Raw genomic sequence first — 16,617 nt, 5'->3', positions numbered from 1 at the left:
TGCCACTGTCCCTTGTGGAAAATGAACATTTTAAACACTTTCTTGAGATTGTAGATAACAAGTACACACCAATCTCTAGGAGAACAATTTGTGAGAAACACATACCAGTTTTGGTAAAGAAAGTTAAGGAGACTGTTCTTGAGAAGCTGGAGAAAAGCTCAACAGTGTCCTTAACTACTGATATCTGGTCTGATCGTAGACTGCTTTCCTTCCTCGGAGTAACTGCTCATGTGTGCAACAAGTCAAATGAATCCTATGCCCTTGAATCCTACTTGCTGGACTGTAGACGTTTCACAGGCAAACATAGTGGAGAGCGAATTTCTTCTGCCTTTGAGGAGATCACCGACGAATGTGGTATCCATCAGAAGATAAGTTATATTGTCACAGACAATGCTGCCAATATGAAGTGTGCTTTTAAAGTTCAGATGCCACAACAGCAGTCAGATGACAGTGAGAGTGAGGAGGAGAATCTAGATGATGAGCACCTGTGGGAGGACATGAATTCTGTGGAGGACACAGAGCTACTCTGGTCATCAGGTGAGCGTCTTTCTTGTTTTGCTCACTCCCTGCAGTTAGTTGTGAATGACGGCATGAAGGAAGTTAAAGCCATCTCTCGCAGCATTGCCAAAACATCACGCTTCTTAACTCTGTTACACAGCAGCTCACAGTTCAAAGACAAATTTGAGGCTGCATTTGACTCTACGAAGACTATTCCTGCTGCAAACAACACTCGCTGGAACAGCACTTTCAAACAAGTGCAGGCCCTCACAGCTCTGGACCATAAAGCTCTGACTGAAATGTGCAGCAAGGACTATGAAGAAGTGGTATTCAGCACTCGTGAGTGGAACCAGCTTAAAGAGCTGACTTCAGTTCTCGCACAATTCTCAGAGGCAACAGACCTGACAGAGGGAGAGAAATCCGTTGCCATTAGCATGGTTGTTCTGACTGTTCTGGACCTGCATACACACCTTGTGAAGATGGGAGAGACACGAGTACAGTGTTGGCCATTAGTAAAGGCCCTCCATCAGTCTCTGATTAAAAGATTCAGTGGAATCTTTGGCAAAACAAATATGACTAAAGACAGTGGGGGACAGGAACCTTCCAGCCATAATGTGTATTTTTTAGCTACAATGCTTGATCCACAGTTTGGATTAAGCTGGGTGGATCTGGATGTTACTAATGGGCTAAATGCAATGCCACTCATGAAGTTTAGAGATGAGCTGAAGAAAACACTGACAGGTATACACACATACATTTTACATCAAGAGAAAAATATTGTGAGAGCAGTTTTATTTGATACCTGCAGACACTGTATATCCTTTAATCTAACCTGTTTTTGTTTTTTGTTTTTTTCCATTTGCTTGTGTTTTTCAGACACTTTGATCGCTGAGGTTGAAAACTTGATGGACTGTGAAGGTAGAGCAATGGACTACGGAGCCAGAAATGAAGAGTCACCTGGTGATTCACCTCCAGTCAAATGCTCACGCCTTCTTTCTCGTTACAAGGCTCACAAAAAGCGCAGCACAGGCCAAGATACAAGTATCAGGGCACAGATAAGTAAATACTTTGATGCCATACAGAATACTGAAACTGATGATGCACTTGTCTTCTGGGACAAAAACCATGACAGATTCCCACAACTCCACAACTTGGCACTGAAGGTGTTGTCAGCTCCAGCATCCTCTGCACCAGTTGAGAGGGTATTTAGTAGAGGAGGCATCATCATGAGGCCCCACCGAGCCCGTTTAGGTCACAAAATGCTTGAGGCTCTAATTTTTCTGAAGTGCAACCAAGCTTTTGTTTAACCTCCTCATCCCTAGAGCCATGCAGGATCCTCCCATCTCACCCTAACCCTGGCCCAGAAATGGGACCTTTGAGGTCTTTCACAACCACCCCTTTGTGAGTGTATTCTTAGTGTTGAGCTCAGACTTTTAAGGGTTTTACACATGTTGTTCATGCTTGGCATGCCACAATTTTCAGTTAAATTATTCCTAGTTAATTTATGCTTTAATTTTATGAAGCAAAGTTGTTATGGCTGCCTAGGAGAATTAATACTTATAAAAAAGACATTGTCTGGCCTTCTCTGTTGTTGTGAAAGTTCTTCATAGCCGTGCACCTAAGTTGTTTTTTCTTTTTCTATGTGAGTGTGCTCACTTTTTTGCTTCTTTGGAAATCTACATGTCTTTTATAAGACTCGTGCAAAAACTAAAAGAAAGTGTATCTTATTTCAGATGATGTATTTATCTGTTTACACTTAGGCACAATAATTCAACAAATCCAGATTAACATCTTCTTGCAAGATATAAACAAAAAAAAGACTTAATTGCTTGAAAATGAGTAAAAATAGCTGGCAAAGCACCAAAAGGCAAAATGTTCAAGAAAATTATTAAAAAATACCTTGCTGAAAAGAAATGTTGCTGTTGCATTTATGTAAAAGCAAACTTGATTAAAGAAAAAGATACTGGTCATTTGTTCTGTTTTGTTGTGATTTTTCTTTGATATATACAGTCTTGGTCTTGTCTCGGTCTCGACCTCCAAATGTCTTGGTCTTGTCTCGGTCTCGATACTCTCTAGTCTCGATAATGTCTTGGTCTCGGTTGGTGCGGTCTTGACTACAACACTAATCTCATATATGTGTAATATATCTCTGCAACAATGCCACCAACTCTTTCACATTTGTTTGCTAAGTGAATAAAGAGATTTGAGCTCTAAATGCAATCAGAGAGCAATAAACAGAAACATATTGTAGCGAAAGGGCTACCCCACTAGTGCCCTCCTGTTTTACACATCAGGCACTGCGTTCAGATTGTTAGTGATGTTATTAAATGTTACAAGTGTTTTACGTGGTTTTATGCGTTTGTGCGATTACTATTTGGTGTGGTTTAATTGTAGTTGTCATTCTGTTGTGTTGTATAACTTTGGTACTAAAACCATGATCAACATTGTTGTTCAGGTAGATGACGCCCATGTATTGTTTCGCATTTCTTTAAAGTTCCTGTCTCTGCGTAAATTCAATAAACGAGACTGAAAAGTTTCTTTTGCCACTACTTCTATGTTTGCCACACTGGTGTCAGAAGTGGGATCGTAGATAATACCCACAAACCGAAGATGGCAACGTCAATAAGTACATTAGGCGTGGTGCTCCGCGAGATTGAGGACTTCATTGGGCGTCTTGAATCAGAGATTTCCCGGGGGAAGAGCATCGACGTTCGGAGGTGGATGTCCCGCGGAGGAAGGGCCGACGGAGCTAACGCTCCCCGTCCTGCAGGGCCTGGCCGGCTCGGAGGCGGCGACCGCCGCCGAGAGGTCGCGGGCCACTCTGATTTCATCCCTGACCACATGTCCGCCGGCCGCCGCCTTCTCATCGCCGGCCGCCCATAAGTGTACGCTCATGTTCAGGAGAGAACTGCGGACCCCTGTGTACTTAGCCTTTGGCACGCTCCCTGGCACTGACCTCCCCAAGATACCCGGTTTCGAGTACCTGCGGGACCTCCAACAATGTCTGGCCGAGGCACACGAGTTTGCTCGGCAGCATCAGGAACAGGCAGGTGCGAAACAAAAGCGAGCGTATGACGCTCGTTGTCAGGGCCGCTCCTTCACCCCAGGAGCGAAGGTGTTGGTCTTCAACCCAACTCAGAAGAGAGGATTCTCCCCCAAGCTCGCCAGGCAGTGGGTGGGGCCCTGTGAGGTGTTGGAGCAGCTTTCAGATGTTGTGTACCGGGTGAAACTGTGTGTCCGGGGGCGGGTGGTAGTCCTGCACCGAGACCGTTTGACATCTTACCACCCCTTGGCTGAAGAACCTGCAGATCAGCTTAGCCCATCCGGGACGGTTCCTCCTACACACACAAGCCCTACCAACCGGATGGACAGTGGGGAACAGGGACCCGTGCCTCCGCGATGGTGGAGACGGCTTCCCCTTCGCTATAGAGACTTTGTTGTCGGCTGAGGACAGGCGACACGCTGGAAGGGGTAATGTAGTGAAGGGGCTACCCCATTAGAATTGTGCCCTCCTGTTTTACACATCAGGCACTGCATTCAGATTGTTAGTGGTGTTATTCAATGTTGCAAGTGTTTTATGTGGTTTTATGCGTTTATGTGATTATTTGGTGTGGTATAATTGTAGTTGTCGTTCTGTTGTGTTGTGTAACTTTGGTACTGAAACCATAATCAAGATTGTTGTTCAGGTAGATGACCCCCATGTATTGTTTCGCATTTCTTTCAAGTTCCCGTCTCTGCATGAGTTCAATAAAGGAGACTGAAAAGTTACCTTTGTCACTACTTCTACGTTCGCCACAATATGACAACTAATGTACTACTCATTTACCATATTGTTCTTTATCCACATGTGGATCATACGTTATAGGAAACCCTAAAGTAAGGTAACTCAACAAATCTAAGCCTAATTCAAAGAATGTCATGAAACATGTCTATGATATCAAAGGCTATTGCATTCTCAATTTACATATATTGTTTTTTTGCTGGGGTTAGACATACAGTGGATGGCCATTTAAATTGGTTGTCATTCATATCAGAAAAACATCTAATTTCAACTAACTGAAGACTTTAATAAAGTAGAAAAAATAAAACTGCTTGGCTACTTAAATGAAACAAGAGAAATATTTGCAGCAATATTTATTGATAACAGAGGATTCATATTTTATGAATTCTGAATAAGGAAACATATAAAATAGAGAAATTCATCAAATCTATTCTGCAGCTTCTTTTCCCTGTAAAGAATAAAGAAAGATAATATATTAAGATATTCGGTCTTTATGTAAATGAAACGTACATGTCATATCACACAGACTGATTATCAGTTATGCTCTTACACACATTTACCTTGCCAGAGTCCCGGCTCTTAGCTCTCAGTTTGTTGACTTGAGACTCAGCGATGTCGGCACGTTCCTCAGCCTCCTCCAGTTCATGCTGAATCTTTCTGCACTTGGACAGGTGAACATTGGCCTGTTCTTCCTGTAAAACCATCATCAATGGCACCAGTTATTAATTACATGGATGTCACTTAAAGTGATTTAAATTAAAACATGTTGAAAACAATGTCATGTTAATGAAATTAAAACTTACCGCTTCCTCAGCCTGCCTCTTATAGGCTTTCACCTTCAGCTGAAGTTTGTCTACTAGATCCTGCAGCCTAGTGACATTCTTTTTGTCCTCTTCAGTCTAAAGTAAATAGGAAGTTTTATATTTGAGCAATAGTTTATTTGATTGTGGCTTTGCAGTTAATTAATTGGTTGAATCTGAGAGGAATATAGTATACCTGGTAAGTAAGTTCCTTCACCCTCCTCTCATATTTGCGAACACCCTTAACAGCATCTCCTCCACGTCTCTGTTCAGTCTCAACCTCTGTTTCTAGCTCACGCACCTTTAGAGAACAATTAACATTAAAAATACAGCTTATTCTCGAATGTTTGCTCATCGGTTCAACTATGTGCGTCCTGCAATGTCATGTTTCTTGTTTTATCTTACCCTAGATTCCAGTTTCTGGAGTTGCTTCTTGCCACCCTTCATGGCCAGGTTCTCAGCCTCATCTAGACGATGCTGCAGGTCCTTGACAGTGACCTCCAGGTTCTTCTTCATCCTCTCTAGGTGAGAACTTGTATCCTGTTCTTTCTTCAGCTCCTCAGCCATCATAGCAGCCTAAAAATTAATTATGTTATTAATTTACAGTTTTATAAGTGATGTGTGCTCCTCCAGACTTGCGGACTAACAGAGGCTCTGGCAAAAAGAATGTAAACCTACATCAGTGATGGCCTTCTTGGCCTTTTCATCTGCATTTCTGGCTTCCTGAACAGTGTCATCCACTTCACTTTGGACCTGAACGAGGTCAGCCTCAAGCTTCTTCTTTGTGTTAAGAAGGCTTGTATTCTGAAAGAATGATTTCATTTTACTGATGACTGTAAACACACACATTGTCAATAAGATGCAGAAAGTGAAATAGACAAAGTATCAACCAAAATGAGTATCGAAATAGTTTTTTCTTTTTTGTTTCTTTCACAGAAAGTTAAATCAGTTAATCTGAACACAACTATTGTTGAGATAGAAACGTTTCATCACTCATCCAAGTGACCACTTCAGGTTCAAAAGGTCACATAGATGAGTGAGGCAATGTTTATTTCTCAATAAAAATTGTATCCAGATGAACTGATTCAACTTTCTGTGATTTTCTTACTTGGATTACTGAGCATGCATGAAGAAAGTTTGTTTGCTCACCTGAGTGTGCAACAGTCCAACACGTTCACTAGCATCTACCAGCTCTTGTTCAGCCACTTTGCGGCCTCTCTCTGTCTGTTCAAGAGCAGCCCTCAGCTCCTCAATTTCAGCCACCATGAGACCATTTCTACGGTCCACCATGGCAGCCTGCTCCTTCAGATCCTCCTGTGCTCTGACAGCATCATCAAGGTGCAACTGGGCATCCTTGTGTGAAGATTTTGAGATGGAAATAGTTAAAAAAAATATCAGATTGGGTTATATACAGTGCTTGTTTGTACAGTTGTTATGTCATGTACCTTAAGTTGTCCCTGAACATTCCTCAGCTGCTTCTGGGCCTCAGCAGCCTGGCGGTTAGCATGGCTCAGCTGAATCTCCATCTCATTCAGGTCTCCCTCCATCTTCTTCTTAATTCTCAGGGCATCATTCCTGCTCCTGACCTCAGAGTCCAGAGTGCTCTGCATGGAGTCAGTCACCCTCTGGCTGTTCCTCTTGATTTGCTCCATCTCCTCATCCTTCTCTGCCAATTTCCTGTCAACCTCACCCTTAATTTGGTTGAGTTCCAGCTGGACACGCAGAATCTTGGACTCTTCATGTTCCAGGGTTCCCTAAAATTAGAATTATTAATGTAGGGCCCTTCTTAACTTTTGATTTTTTTTTTGTTCATTTGCCTCCTTGTTCTATTATATATGAAGATTTCACTCAGAAAAAAAGCACTGCCTATTGCAAATGTTGACCTCTTTCCAGTTAATGATTATTTTACCTCAGCCTCCTCAAGAGCTGTCTGGATCTCAGCCTTCTCTGTCTCCACCTGCTTCTTGGATTTCTCCAGCTCATGGATGCTCTTTCCAGTCTCACCAATCTGCTCAGTCAGATCTGAGATCTCCTCTGCAGTATGTTACATGTGTTTAGTATTTTTAAGCATTGAAGTGTAGGTTATGTCATTCATCCAGGCTAATACACACTAATATTATATCAAATATAATTGATGTTTATAATAGTGAATACTCACGTTGCAGGTTCTTGTTCTCACGCTTCATGGTCTCCAGCTGGTCCAGAGCCTCCTCATAGGAGTTCTTCATCTTGAACAGCTCAGTGCTGAGAGAACGAGCCTCTTTCTGAGCTCCTTCGAGCTCTGCCTGACCCTCTTCATATTTCTGTTTCCATTCTGCCAAGACCTGTTTGATAATTGTGGGAAAATTAGTAAGGCAAAAAGTTCTCCTTTCAGTGGCTATAGCATGTTAGGGATACACATGATCACACCTTATCAAAGTTTCTCTGCTTTTTGTCAAGGTTTGCAGCAAGACCATTTGCTCTCTCCACATCAATCATGAGGTCCTCCACTTCACTCTGGAGTCTCTGTTTGGTCTTCTCCAGAGAGGCACACTTGGAATTCACAGCCTCGATCTGCTCCTCAGCTTCCTGGAGACGCTGGGCAAGCTTTTTCCTGTTAAACAATGGTCAAAGTAATCATGTATATAAGAGAAAATAAATCAAATATAAAACATTATGAAATCGAAGTGAATAAGAGAAAATTAATGATTGACTCACTTAGACTCCTCCAGCTCCTCAGTGCGCTGGATAGCATCAGTTTCATACTTGGTTCTCCACTGGGCCACTTCACTGTTAGCCTTAGACATTCCACGCTGCAGCTCAGCCTTGGCCTCCTGCTCCTCTTCAAACTGCTCCCTCAGAAGATCACAGTCATGGCGAGCGGATTGCACGCCATGGGCAAGAGCATTCTTGGCCTAGATAAGGTTTTTGGGTTATTTTTAGTAAAAAAATTAATTAACATAAAACTCCCTTTGAAATTAATATGAAATCTAAAGTGTAAATCATTACTCACCTTAACCTCCTCCTCAACCTGTCTCTTAAGCTCTTCAATCTGCTGTGTGAAGGCCTGTTTTCCTCTGGTCAACTGGGAGACCAGAGCCTCTTTTTCTTCAAGCTGACGACCAAACTCACCTGGTTGGAAATTAAATTCATCTTTTTAAAATTTGCACATTTTAAACACTTCCTTTGGTATGGCCCAGAATAATTATTTCTTAAAGAAATACCATCCTTAAATGTACGTACAAAACTAAAGTTTGTGGTTGGCACGTTTTATGAACACAACAATATATTGTGTTTCCCTCCCCCTTTTACTCCCCAATTGAATTTGGCCAACTACCCCACTCTTCCAAGCCGTTCTGGTCGCTGCTCCATCCCCTCTGCCGATCCGGGGAGGGTTGCAGACTACCACATGCCTCCTCTGATACATGTGGAGTTGCCAGCCGCTTTTTTTCAACTGACAGTGACGAGTTTCACCAGGGGACGTAGCATGTGGGAGGATCACACTATTACCCCCAGTTTCCACTTCCCCCTAAACAGGCGCTAATACAGCGAACAGCACACATACCCACATCCGGCTCCCACCTGCAGACATGGCCTATTGTGTCTGTAGGAATGCCTGACCAAGCTGGAGGTGATACGGGGATTTGAACCGGCGATTCCCGTGTTGGTAGGGAATGGAATAGACAGCCACGCCACCCGGACACCCACAAAGATATGTTTTGAAGGAAATACGTACCATTCTCTGTCATCAGCCTTGCCCTCTGACCGCTTATATCATTTATCTGGCGAACATTCTCATCATTCTTAGCTTTGAGTTCACCAAGCTGGTCTTCAAGGGTGCGACACATCTTTTCAAGATTTCCCTGTTAATTAAAATTGGAATAGTCAAGGAAAGGTATTCCAGTTTTGTAAGCCTTTTCTAAAATTTGCCTTTAAAATATTTGCATGTAAGTATAGCGTTATGCCTTGGCCTTTGCAACAGCCTCCATGTTGCTGGAGAGGTCATCGATCTCCATCTTGTATTCACTCTTCTCTTTCTCAAGCTTCTGCTTGACACGTTGCAGGTTGTCAATCTGCTCTCCCAGCTCTGCAACACTGTCAGCCTGCTTCTTGCGGAGTGCAGCAGCAGTTGCTTCATGTTGCAAAGTAGACTCCTCCAGGTCACGACGCAGCTTCTGGAACTCAGCTTCACGCTTCTTGTTCATCTCAATCTGAGCAGCAGTGGCTCCTCCAGCCTCCTCAAGTCTCTCACTGATCTCCTCAAGTTCCCTGGAGAGGTCAGCTCTCTGCTTCTCAACCTTGGCACGAGCAGCACGCTCAGCCTCAATTTCTTCCTCCAGTTCTTCAATACGAGCCTACGTATATTGGGTTAAAATATAAACTTTTACACATAACACAGTGTATGCCTCAAGAAGAAAAAAAGGTTTATTAAAAACTTGAAAAAACCTGGAGCTCCTTGATTTTCTTCTGTAACTGAGCACCCAAAGATTGTTCATCCTCAATCTTACTCAGAAGCTGGCTTGTCTCAAAGTCCTTCCTAATGAATAAATTGTACAGTTAGCTCATTTTTAAGATTTTAATCTTAAAATATATATTTTGATGTATTATAAAATCTAAGCCACATTTGTTGCTAAAACAATTACTTCTTCAGTTTCTCGTCAGACTGCTGTTTGTCATTCTCAAGGTCCATGATGGATTCCTGAGCCAGTTTCAGATCACCCTCGAGCTTCCTCTTGGCTCTCTCAAGGTCCATGCGGAGTTTCTTTTCTTGCTCCAGAGAACCTTCAAGCTGCAAATTAACATGTTTTTAAACAAATTTCAAGAGCAAACACATCTCTTTTGAAATATTAGTGCCTAACTAAACTTTTAAAAGCCTCACATCATCCACTTGCTGCTCAAGCTTGGTTTTGGATTTGGTCAAAGTATTGACTTTATCTTCCTCTGCCTGCAGATCATCAAGAGTCTGTTGATGTGCCTCTTGAAGTGCTTTCTTCTCCTTTGTCAGTTTAGCAATGCTTTCATCCTGAGAGGCCATCTCTTCAGTCAGGTTCTTCACCTACATATGCAAATCAAATCAAATCAAATTTATTTAACGGCGCAAGACACTTAATAAATAGATTATTCTATTTTCATTCATATTAGATGATATATTAGCAAAATAAGTGGACACTCATGAACCTTGTTCTCGGTGGCATGTTTCTCCTTCTCCACTTTGGCCAAGGTAAGCTCCAGGTCATCAATGTCTTTCTTAAGCTCAGAGCATTCATCCTCCAACTTCCTCTTCTTGGCAGTCAGCTCAGCATTAATTTCCTCCTCATCCTCCAGTCTCTCGGTTGTTTCTTTGAGTTTAGCCTCCAGTTGGATCTTGCTCTTGATAAGTCCTTCACATCTCTCCTCGGCATCTGACAGATTCTCTGATTCCTAGTTAACAAATAAGCATAAATAAACAACAATAAAAAAAATAAAATATGGATGATGTCAACATCAGCACTGTTCAAAGTCAGAAATAAAGCTGTCTATTGAATTCTACTAACAGATGCCACTTGCAGCTGCAGGTCATTCTTCTCTTGCATAAGAGAAACCATCTTCTCTTCCAGTTCTTTCTTCTTGGCCAGAGCAGTAGCCAGATCTGATTTCATTTTCTCATAGTTCTCCTTCATATTGGCAAGCTCCTTCTCAGTTTCAGCACTCTTCAAAAGAGGCTTGATCTTGTAGTACACCTTCATCCATGGCCAGTGTTTGACATTCATGAAAGAGCGGACGTTGTACTGGATGGTGTAAATGGCTTCCCTAAGGCATGAATAATTTACTGTTGTGAACAAAACCATTCTGAGACTGAATATTTCATGTATTTGTATTTTTGAATTTATTTCTTGGAACATACCTGCGTTCCATCATTTTAACAAACTCCTTTCTCATTAGGTAAGCACGACAGAGGGCCTGAGTCATGGTGACTAGTTTAGCAAGTTTTTCGTCTCGCATCTCCTCAAGAGTACCCAGCAGACCAGCTTTGAAGAACACCTAAGGAGGATAAAATAAATATCATACTCGGCTGTTTTTCAGCTATGAAATGATATTCAATTCCATTGCTTCATCATGATTTGACAGTAACGTTTACCTTGGTGTGTCCAAACTTGTACTGCTCGTGATCAACATCAATTGACCCAAGAAGCTTCTCAGAAGCCTTCTTGTTGTCAATGAACTGGCCTTCAGGGATAACACTGGCATTCAGCACTTTGTACCTTTTGTAAGACAATTCATGACAATGTCTTGTTAAATCTTTTTACTTTTTTGTGCTTAATAAACCCTCCTTACCACTGAAATGTCTGTGATTACCTCTGCTTGAAGTCCCCATAGAGGATTCTGCTGGGGAAACCTTTTCTGCAAATTCTGATACCCTCCAGCACACCGTTACACCTCAGCTGGTGGATAACCAAGAAGTTCTCCATCAGACCTGTAAAAAATACAAAAGCATAATTTCATCTTTCCCTCGAGTTTTATTAAAATGGTAAGCTGTCGTACCCTACAGTGACAAAAGCATTTGTCCCAGTTTAGATACCTGGAGTTTTTGACTCATTGGGGATGAGGCAACGCACAAAGTGAGGATGGGTGCTCCTCAAGTTAGTCATCAGCTTTCCCAAATTTTCCTGCATATAGAAAATAAAGACATGATATATATATATAGTTATGAACTATAACTATACAGTTTTAAAATCTTACCCTGAACTGTGAAGAGACAGTCTGCATAGAGCCACCCTTCTTCTTGCCTCCCTTCTTGCCACCTCCAGCCTCTGTTATTAAATATCATGTGCTTTTATGATGAGTGTTGTTTAATTTTGTTTATGATGAAAATGTTTTTAGGTCAACCTAAAGATTTTAATACATAATTTAATAATGCAATACATTACTCACAAAATATATTTCTGTGAGGAGCCTTATAATTGAAAAACAAAAAACTCTCTGCTAAAAAAAAGTAAAACATCCGTTAAAAATTAGAAATTGCAATTCCATTTGCTGATATGGTACCTTCAACAACAGGGGGATACAAAACAGGCAGCAATTTCACTCCAGACTTCTGATACAGCTGCACAACTGAATCATTCAGAGGATCCTTATTCTTGTCTAGCCATCCACTGACATTGTAGTCAACAGTTCCAGCATAGTGCACCAGAGAGAAGTGGGCCTCAGCTTTGCCCTTGGCAGGTTTTGGCTTTTCAAAAGCTTTGGTTTTTCCAAGATGCTGGTCATAAAGTTTGTTTTTGAAGGTTGTGTCTGAAGCCTTGGGGAACATGCACTCCTCTTCAAGGATGGAGAAGATACCCATGGGCTACAGTGTATGAAAGGAGAAAACAAGATAATTTTTGGCACTATGTATATTAAGATTAATTACATTATTGAAATATCCATTACCTGAAATACAAGGATGATTGTTTACCTTCTCAATAAGCTCAATACAGGCAGCCAAGTCCATGCCAAAGTCAATAAACTCCCAGATGATACCCTCCTTCTTGTACTCTTCTTGCTCCAGAACAAACATATGGTGATTGAAGAACTGCTGCAGCTTCTCATTGGTGAAGTTGATGCACAGTTGCTCCATGCTGTTGAACTGGAACCGAGAAATGGTTAGTTGTCATAAGTTAATAGTTAAAGAGTAAAGATTGATATCATGAAACTAAAATACTTTTTTAAGGTGAAAGATGAGTAATTCAAACTTACATCAAAGATCTCAAAACCAGCAATGTCCAGGACACCAATGAAGAACTGCCTTGGCTGCTTGGTGTCCAGCATCTGATTGATACGGATGACCATCCACAAGAACATCCTCTCATAGATAGACTTAGCCAGGGCACTCACTGAGTTATGAACCTATAGAAACCAGTAATATGATTAAACATAATTGGAACCTTTAAACATGAGAGAGAGAGAGACAATTATTAAAACCTGTTTAACAACAGATTGGCACAGGCACATAAAAAGGCACAGAGCTCACCTGAGCCACAGTCTGTCCTTTTGTGACATACTCATTTCCGACCTTTACTCTGGGGTAGCACAGAGCCTTCAGCATGTCAGCAGAGTTAAGGCCCAGCAGATAAGCAACCTTGTCAGCATCTAAAAAGTTACACAAAATACATTTAAATGATTAAGGTTCATTAATATGACTTTATTGATCTCTGTGGGGGTATAAGTCTTCTGTATTTGACCCATCCAAACTGTGTAGGAGCAGTGGGAAGCCACAGTGCATTACCCGGGGTAAGACATTCCTTTATGGCCAGTGCCCTGGTCAAGGGCAATGGCAGGACTATTAACCTAACAATAATTGTTGTGACATTAATTGTTAAAAATTTAATCAAAGAAAATAAAACCTTGAACATTAATGAAATGCATCATTTTGAACATATCACGTCCAAGAATAAAAGTAATACTCACCCTCTGTGCCATCTGGCTCAGCCTGCTCCTCACGCTGCTTCTGCTTGAACTTCATGTTACCATGGTGAAGCACAGCACCTGTCAGCTTATAGATGTACATCTTCTCTTCATTGGTGAAGCCCAGGATATCAATGGCTGTCTGTATTTACAACAAGTGTTCACATTTTGTACAGAAATCCTTTTAGAGATAATTATTTACAGTAAATTGTGGTCACATACTGAAAAGACAAAAGATAAGAAAATGTATATTGGATTTTAAAGGGAAGATCACTAACATCAGTAGCAACCAACTCTTCAACGTCATCAATGCTAGCCACAGTGATCTGACCCTGACTGCACATGGGGAAATCATATGGGTTGGTGGTGATGAGCGTCATTTCTGTGAATTTGAAAAGGTTGAAGGGATTAAGTGACACATGAAAACATTTAACAACTTTGTTTGCAATCATTTTCTACTTGCTGTTATTCAGCTCACCAATCAGCTCAGGTTTGTGGTTGGTCATCATCTGGTAGAAGATGTGGTAGCCTCTCTCATCTGGAAGCTGGAATGTCACTCTGGACTTCTCCAGCAGATCTGTAAGTGTTACTCATGGTTAAAACTCTAGCTAACCAATATTGTAATAATTTATACAACACCGGATTGCCCTCAAGCAATCTGATTGGCGGAGATCCATGTGTTATTTACGATGCCATCACAGGTGCCGTATCACTTCACCTCTATTATTCTGCTTGGAACAATTGATTTCTAAGTGCTTTCTTCAGTCTCAACTGACTGCAGGTATTCTCCCCCTTATGAGATTGAGGGGATTAAGTGGAATATTAAAACAATTAACAACTTTGTTTGTAGTCTTCGGTTGAGGCTGAACAGGTCACTTATATCAGTGATGAAACATTTCTCTCCGTAAACTTTGTGTCCAGATGAACTGATTCAACTTTCAATGATTTTCTTACCTGGATGCATGCGTATAAGTTATTTTAATAATATATGTTATTTGTTGGATTGTAAGTAGTGACATTATTATCTCATGATATTTTTTCCACAACATTGCTTGAACTATGTTGCATTGCAATTTCTGCAACTTGTGGAGTAGCTACTTTTTTAGTGGAATAAATTGCCCATATTAAAAAAAAATTAAAACGATATTGCTGGGTTTATTTTATTCACTGTGTTGAACAGTTGTGAAAATAAAATAGAACACTTAATGGTGTGTGTTACTGCAGTAACATCATGGCTGTGATAACTGTGCAGTACCATCCCTTGGTTTTTGCCTGCAAGCAAATCACAGCCCATGATGTTATTCACGGTAACAAACTCCGTCTTATATTCTATTGTTTATATTTAGCACATATGATTGATACTTACAAGTTTCAATATCGGCACTAGACAGTTTACCAGAAGTGCCAAAATGGATTCTGATGAATTTACCCTGTCAGGAAAAGGATAATGTTTAGCATCCCACTATAGAAGCATTATACAATCCAGAACATTCAATATACATTTATGGCTATCCACACTTACAAAGCGAGAGGAGTTGTCATTCCTCACAGTCTTGGCATTACCGTAGGCCTCCAGCAAGGGATTGGCTGCAATAATCTGATCCTCCAGTGAGCCCTACAAGTGAAGTTTTAGATATAATATTTATATTAGCACATATTTAACTCCAGGAATGTTTCTAATTTGTTTGAAAAGTACTTGAGTAAATATACCTGCATCTTCCCAGAAGTTTGGTCCTTCTTCTTGTCTCCACCCACAGAGATTGTGGCAAAGTACTGAATGACACGCTTAGTGTTCACAGTCTTTCCAGCACCAGATTCTCCACTGGGTAAAGATTTATAAATACACAGTTTAATAGAATTCACTCAATGTCTTTGATCATGTTGGTATTATAGAGGGCCAATAAAAGTGAAACATACGTGATCAAGATAGACTGGTTCTCCCTGTCTGTTAAAGGAAAAGGAAGGAAATGTGTTTTTAATTTAGATATTCATTGCAATGTCTATTAATATATTTTTATGACTAGGACGTACCAGTAAGCATGTTCTGATAGGCATTGTCAGAGACAGAGAAGATATGGGGTGGAGCCTCCATACGCTTTTTGCCTCTGTAGGCAGCAACAACCTCAGAATCGTACACTGGGAGCCACTTGTAGGGGTTCACGGTGGCACAGAAGAGCCCAGAGTAGGTCTAAGAGAGATGAGAGACTGGTGAACATTTACCATATGCTGTCCATGGGTCCTAGATGAATATTGTTCTTTAGCCAGTACGCGTTCTCACGTAAATCATCCATGCGGCATAACGCTCTTTGAGGTTATAAAGCACAGAGGCTTCATTGAGATGGGTCATCATGGCCATGTCCTCAATTTTGTCGAACTTGGGAGGGTTCATTGGGGTCACATCATCCTCCTTAACTGTTTTCTCCTAAAGCATGGAAAGAGAGTTTGTCTTGAAGAAAGTTCTGCAAGTATTATTCTAACTAATTCTTTCAAATGAACTTTCACCTACCTCCTGGGTGTCAAGCACTTTAACGGTGACTTTGCCACCGTCTTTCTTCAGGATTGTACATTTGAGGTACAGCTCCTTAACATCAGTCACATATGCAGCACTCTTGGCATCAAAAGGTTTGCTTTGAGCCTCAATCCTCTCTTTCTCAGGCTTACGGAGATAAATGGCAGCCTTGCCATAAATGGCCATCTCCGCGTCCGTACTCATGGTGGTAGTTTTCTGTAGGGAGACCATTAAAATGAATTCCTCTCCTATTTCACAAATACATATTTTTGCTTTGTATTCTAAACTTAGCAAAGGGATTCAGTGAATTATGACATTTGTGTAACTCACCTTTTTCTTCTACCCAATCACTGAGAAAATTTTCCCGACTGTTGACCCTAAATGTGAACAATAATTTGCGATTATTTAGATTTTAAGATATATAGTAAATGTCCATAGTACATTAAATATATACATATGCCACAATTTTTTAACTAGATTATTTCACAATTATTTATTTCAATTTACTCTTTCTAAATGATCAAATATCAAAGCATTAATTTACAAAATTGTATTATTTTGATCTTTTTAAACTCTGTCATTGGATTGATTTTATTAATGACTTCTTGAGTCAAACAATCAAACAC

At 40.8% G+C, this 16,617-nt stretch overlaps 1 protein-coding gene across 1 annotated transcript; it reads right to left on the bottom strand.

The window, feature by feature from the left end:
• Positions 1-4,706: 4,706 nt before the first annotated feature.
• On the bottom strand, positions 4,707-16,195 carry LOC130121452 (myosin heavy chain, fast skeletal muscle-like). Its single transcript, XM_056290240.1, has 39 exons — positions 15,989-16,195; positions 15,761-15,904; positions 15,514-15,670; positions 15,400-15,427; positions 15,193-15,304; positions 15,005-15,097; positions 14,849-14,912; positions 13,961-14,059; positions 13,761-13,864; positions 13,486-13,624; positions 13,049-13,167; positions 12,775-12,924; positions 12,494-12,664; positions 12,085-12,385; positions 11,779-11,849; positions 11,618-11,705; positions 11,395-11,512; positions 11,177-11,300; positions 10,943-11,079; positions 10,593-10,848; positions 10,237-10,479; positions 9,938-10,114; positions 9,702-9,847; positions 9,505-9,595; positions 9,024-9,413; positions 8,795-8,921; positions 8,072-8,190; positions 7,777-7,973; positions 7,489-7,672; positions 7,238-7,403; positions 6,989-7,113; positions 6,525-6,833; positions 6,229-6,432; positions 5,758-5,883; positions 5,485-5,655; positions 5,276-5,380; positions 5,083-5,178; positions 4,840-4,971; positions 4,707-4,727 (listed from the first exon to the last, which is right to left on the bottom strand). The coding sequence occupies exons 1-39, from the start codon at positions 16,193-16,195 to the stop codon at positions 4,707-4,709; spliced, it is 5,811 nt and encodes a 1,936-aa protein (XP_056146215.1).
• Positions 16,196-16,617: the final 422 nt, after the last annotated feature.

Source organism: Lampris incognitus, chromosome 12 (genome assembly GCF_029633865.1).
Source record: "Lampris incognitus isolate fLamInc1 chromosome 12, fLamInc1.hap2, whole genome shotgun sequence".
Taxonomy (NCBI): Eukaryota; Metazoa; Chordata; class Actinopteri; order Lampriformes; family Lampridae; genus Lampris; species Lampris incognitus.
The sequence above is the reverse complement of the archived record's forward strand: the minus strand, read 5'-3'. Positions and strand labels throughout refer to the sequence as shown.

What these genes read in the sequence shown, in the direction of transcription:
- LOC130121452 (XM_056290240.1), bottom strand. Translation starts at nt 16,195, where the DNA reads ATGAGTACGGACGCGGAGATGGCCATTTATGGCAAGGCTGCCATTTAT. An exon ending in TATGGGGACTTCAAGCAGAG is followed by an intron (nt 11,301 to 11,394) that starts GTAATCACAGAC and finishes GTCTTACAAAAG; the next exon opens with GTACAAAGTGCTGAATGCCA. An exon ending in AGAGGCAGGCTGAGGAAGCG is followed by an intron (nt 4,972 to 5,082) that starts GTAAGTTTTAAT and finishes ATGGTTTTACAG; the next exon opens with GAAGAACAGGCCAATGTTCA.